Source organism: Miscanthus floridulus, chromosome 7 (genome assembly GCF_019320115.1).
Source record: "Miscanthus floridulus cultivar M001 chromosome 7, ASM1932011v1, whole genome shotgun sequence".
Classification (NCBI taxonomy): Eukaryota; Viridiplantae; Streptophyta; class Magnoliopsida; order Poales; family Poaceae; genus Miscanthus; species Miscanthus floridulus.
In genome coordinates, this window is record NC_089586.1 from 131,612,648 (window position 1) to 131,616,415 (window position 3,768).

The 3,768-nt window shown below is 58.7% G+C and overlaps 1 protein-coding gene across 1 annotated transcript; it reads right to left on the reverse strand.

Moving 5' to 3' along the window:
- Nucleotides 1-1,422: 1,422 nt before the first annotated feature.
- On the reverse strand, nucleotides 1,423-3,471 carry LOC136464835 (3-ketoacyl-CoA synthase 3-like). The gene has a single exon (XM_066463779.1). The coding sequence runs from the start codon at nucleotides 3,381-3,383 to the stop codon at nucleotides 1,965-1,967; it is 1,419 nt and encodes a 472-aa protein (XP_066319876.1). The 5' UTR covers nucleotides 3,384-3,471; the 3' UTR covers nucleotides 1,423-1,964.
- Nucleotides 3,472-3,768: the final 297 nt, after the last annotated feature.

Sequence of the window (3,768 nt, forward strand, 5' to 3'; positions counted from 1 at the left end):
GGTTCAGCGCGACAACGGCCGTGAGTTTGATAACTCCTCGGCCCACAAGTTCTTCCTCACTCACGGTGTGGTCCTCCGCATGTCGTGCCCATACACCTCTCAACAGAACGGGCGTGCCGAGCGTACCCTTCACACCCTAAACAACATCGTGCGATCCCTTCTGTTTTAGGCTAGTCTTCCCCCGGTTTATTGGGCTGACTCCCTCCATAGTGTCACCTACCTCCTCAATCGTCACCCAACCAAAACCCTTGACAGTCTCACTCCATTCCTTGCTCTTCATGGCACACAACCATCCTACACTCACCTTCGGGTTTTTGGCTGTGCCTGCTATCCTAACCTCTCCTCCACAACTCCACATAAATTGTCACCTCGCTCATCTTTGTGTGTCTTCCTTGGATATTCCTCCGATCACAAAGGGTACCGGTGTCTTGACCTTCACTCCAATCGGATTATTGTCTCTCGACATGTCGTGTTTGATGAGACATTATTTCCTTTCTCCGAAGTGTCCACCACCCCTCAGGATCCCAACACACTGGATTTTTTGAGCACTGATGATGATGTTTCCACTTTGCCCATTGGGCCGAGAGTTGTGACTGCAGGTACTCGACTTCCCGGCAATGTGGTTGCTGCCCCTGGTGCTCCCGGCGTGGCAGCCACGCCTGGCTCTAGTAGCCCAGCTGCTGGCCGCTCGCTGCCAGCTGCGGGTCCTACCAGCGCTGCTGTTGGCCACTTAACGCCGCCCGCTGCGCCTAGCAGCTCGCCTACAGGCCACAACAGCCCGGCTGCTGGTCCCTCAGCACCCACTGCCGCTGGGTTGCCACCTGATGCCGCTGCCCCTGAGGTCATCGTGCCTCAGGTTGTTGCCAGTGGCGTCGGGCGGTCCACTGGTCGCACCACCTCGACAGCGCTGGAGACTATCGTTCCCGTCGTCAATGCGCACAGCATGCGCACACGTGGCAAGTCTGGCTTTCGGCAACCAGTTGATCGCCTCAACCTCAACACGGCAGCTCTCTCTCCGGTGCCTACGTTCGTTCGCACCGCCCTGTCCGACCCGGCCTGGCGCCTCGCCATGCAAGCTGAGTTCGATGTGCTACAGGCGAATGACACCTGGACCCTGGTGCCTCGTCCACCTGGTGTTAATCTTGTCACAGGGAAATGGATCTTCCGTCACAAATTCCGGTCTGATGGCTCACTTGACCCCTATAAAGCTTGGTGGGTTCTTTGCGGTTTCACACAGCGTCCAGGAATTGATTATGACGAGACTTTCAGCCCTGTTGTCAAGCCGACTACTATTCGGGTGGTTCTCACATTGGCCCTGTTTCAGTCCTGGCCTATTCATCAGCTTGATGTGAAGAATGCCTTCCTACATGGCACCCTGACGGAGATAGTTTATTGTGCTCTGATACTATATTAACATGTAGTTTGGAGAATACTCGCTGTATTGATCAAGGATAGACAGTGCATACATATAGGCTGGGTGGGGAGCCTGGGACCGGCTGGCCCACCCGCCGATTTACATTCTAACAAGTAGTACTTGTGTACAAACCCACACTCATACAAATAATGTTCCCTGCCGCACCACCACACCACTCTTTGTATCTTTTTTTCATGCATGCCCTACTATTAAAAAAAATCCCTTCTTTGCAGACCATACTACATGTAAACGAATAGGTTTGCACTATACAGGCTCTACAGCACACATGCATGCTGCGACCCCTAAACATTTACAAGTATATACTTATACCAGACTGAAAGAATTACAGTCACCATCGCCATTTGTATATATTCCCGTCATATATACGTACATTTGTCCATTTTATATAACCAATAACAATCTTAGCTACGTACCTTTCCCTGTCTCGTTGCAAAAGTATTTATAATTGAGAAATTTTAAGTTTTCATTCTGAAAATTGATCGGATCAATGATTATTGGTGGCGTCAATTAATAATAATTAAATAATGGATTAAAATAGGAAGCCGCTCCCCTGGCCCTGGACGTCGTTGACCCAGCCGAACTTGTCCATGTAGGGGTTGACCAGTGTCTCCGGCGGGTACTTGTCGATGCAGTCCTCCCACGCGCCGGCGTCGGCGAGGTCCCTGGTCACCTCCCAGTAGCAGCTGTTGCACTTGAAGCCGGAGCCGAAGGTGACCATGAGCACCCTGTCACCGCGCTTGAGCCGCCGCTTCGCCTCCATGTAGGAGAGCACGTACCAGAGGCTGCTCGCCGACGTGTTCCCCCACCGGTGCAGCGTCATCCGCGCCGGCTCCACGTCGTGGGCGGTGAGGCCCAGGCTCTTCCTCACGGCCTCGATCACCGCCGTCCCGCCGGGGTGGAGGCAGAAGTGGTCGACGCCGGTCTTGAAGTCGATCTTGGGGCTGCTGGCAGCAGGGCCCTCTGCCTTGTTGCCGGCGGCTGTGTGCTTGCGGGGGGCCAGCAGGAGCTTGCGGAGCAGGAGGCGGGACGTGAAGCGCGCTAGCTCGCGGGCGGGGAGGATGCGCGGGGCCAGGCGCTGCAGGTTCTCGGTGAAGGCGCGCACGGCGGCCTTGGGCAGCGCCTTGCTGAGGCTGACGCCGAGGCGGCCGTCGGCGTCCTCGCGGTGCACGGCGGCGGCGTGCGCGTCGTCGTGCGCGCCTATGTTGGCGCGCACGAGGCAGCGCAGCTCCATCTTGGCTCGGCCGCGGAACGCCGGGTCGTTGGTGAGCAGCGCCGCGGCGCCACCGCAGCGGAAGAGGCAGTTGCCGAGCATCATGGACTTGTCGGTGCCGACGTACCAGTTGGGCGCGCACGACTCGGAGGTGACGACGAGCGCCATGGTGGTGCGCGGCCGCGTGAGCATCACGTTCCGGGCGAGGTCGACGGCGATGAGCCCCGCGCTGCAGCCCATCCCGGAGAGGTTGTACGCCATGACGTCCTCCCGCATGCCGAAGCGGTGGACGAGCCTGGACACCAGCGACGGCGCCGGGGAGAAGGAGCCCACGTTGAGGACGACCAGGTCGACGTCGCGCGCGCGGACGCCCGTCTTGGCGAGCACCCCGGCCACGGCGTCGGCGAAGAAGTCGTCCATCTCCTCCAGCGCGTCGTCGTGGGTCGGGGACTCCTCCCGGCCCTGCAGCACGTTGCGCGGGCAGTAGGTGTGCTCGCCGATGCCGGAGTTGACGATGACCTTGAGGAGGAAGCGGTACTCGGAGAGGCCCAGCCGCTTGTTGCGCTCGATGACGTCGCCGGCCATCTCGGTGGTGACCTTGCGGTCGTCGGAGGGCTTGTGGCACGCGTAGTCCAGCAGGTAGCAGCACGCGCGGCGGCGGCGCGACACGGCCTGCCACGCCAGGTACACCACGGCGTGCGCCAGCAGCAGCACGGTGAGCAGGGGCAGCAGCTCCATGGCGGGGCCGGATGGAACGGCGCCGGTGGGTCGGTAGCTCACAATAAGTGACAGAGAGAGCACACACGCACTACGCACAGTGGCTATACTGGCAACAAGGTGGCTGGATCAGCTAGCTTGGCAGCAGGTGTGTGGCGTTATATATATACACGCGCGCGCGCCCACACACACACACATGTACGCATCAGCACCACATGGCTGCCTGCCCTGCCCGGGGTATTGTAGTGGGAGGAGGTTAATACGGTGGCCGTAGCCTCCAACGGCCAACCACTGGCTTGCTTTGCTTATCTCGAGTCGTTAGGCAGGCGGCAGGACCATGGCCGTGATCATCGTCTTCTCAGAGTCAGAGCTGCGCCTAGCTGTCGCTTCAGAAAGCAGCAGCATG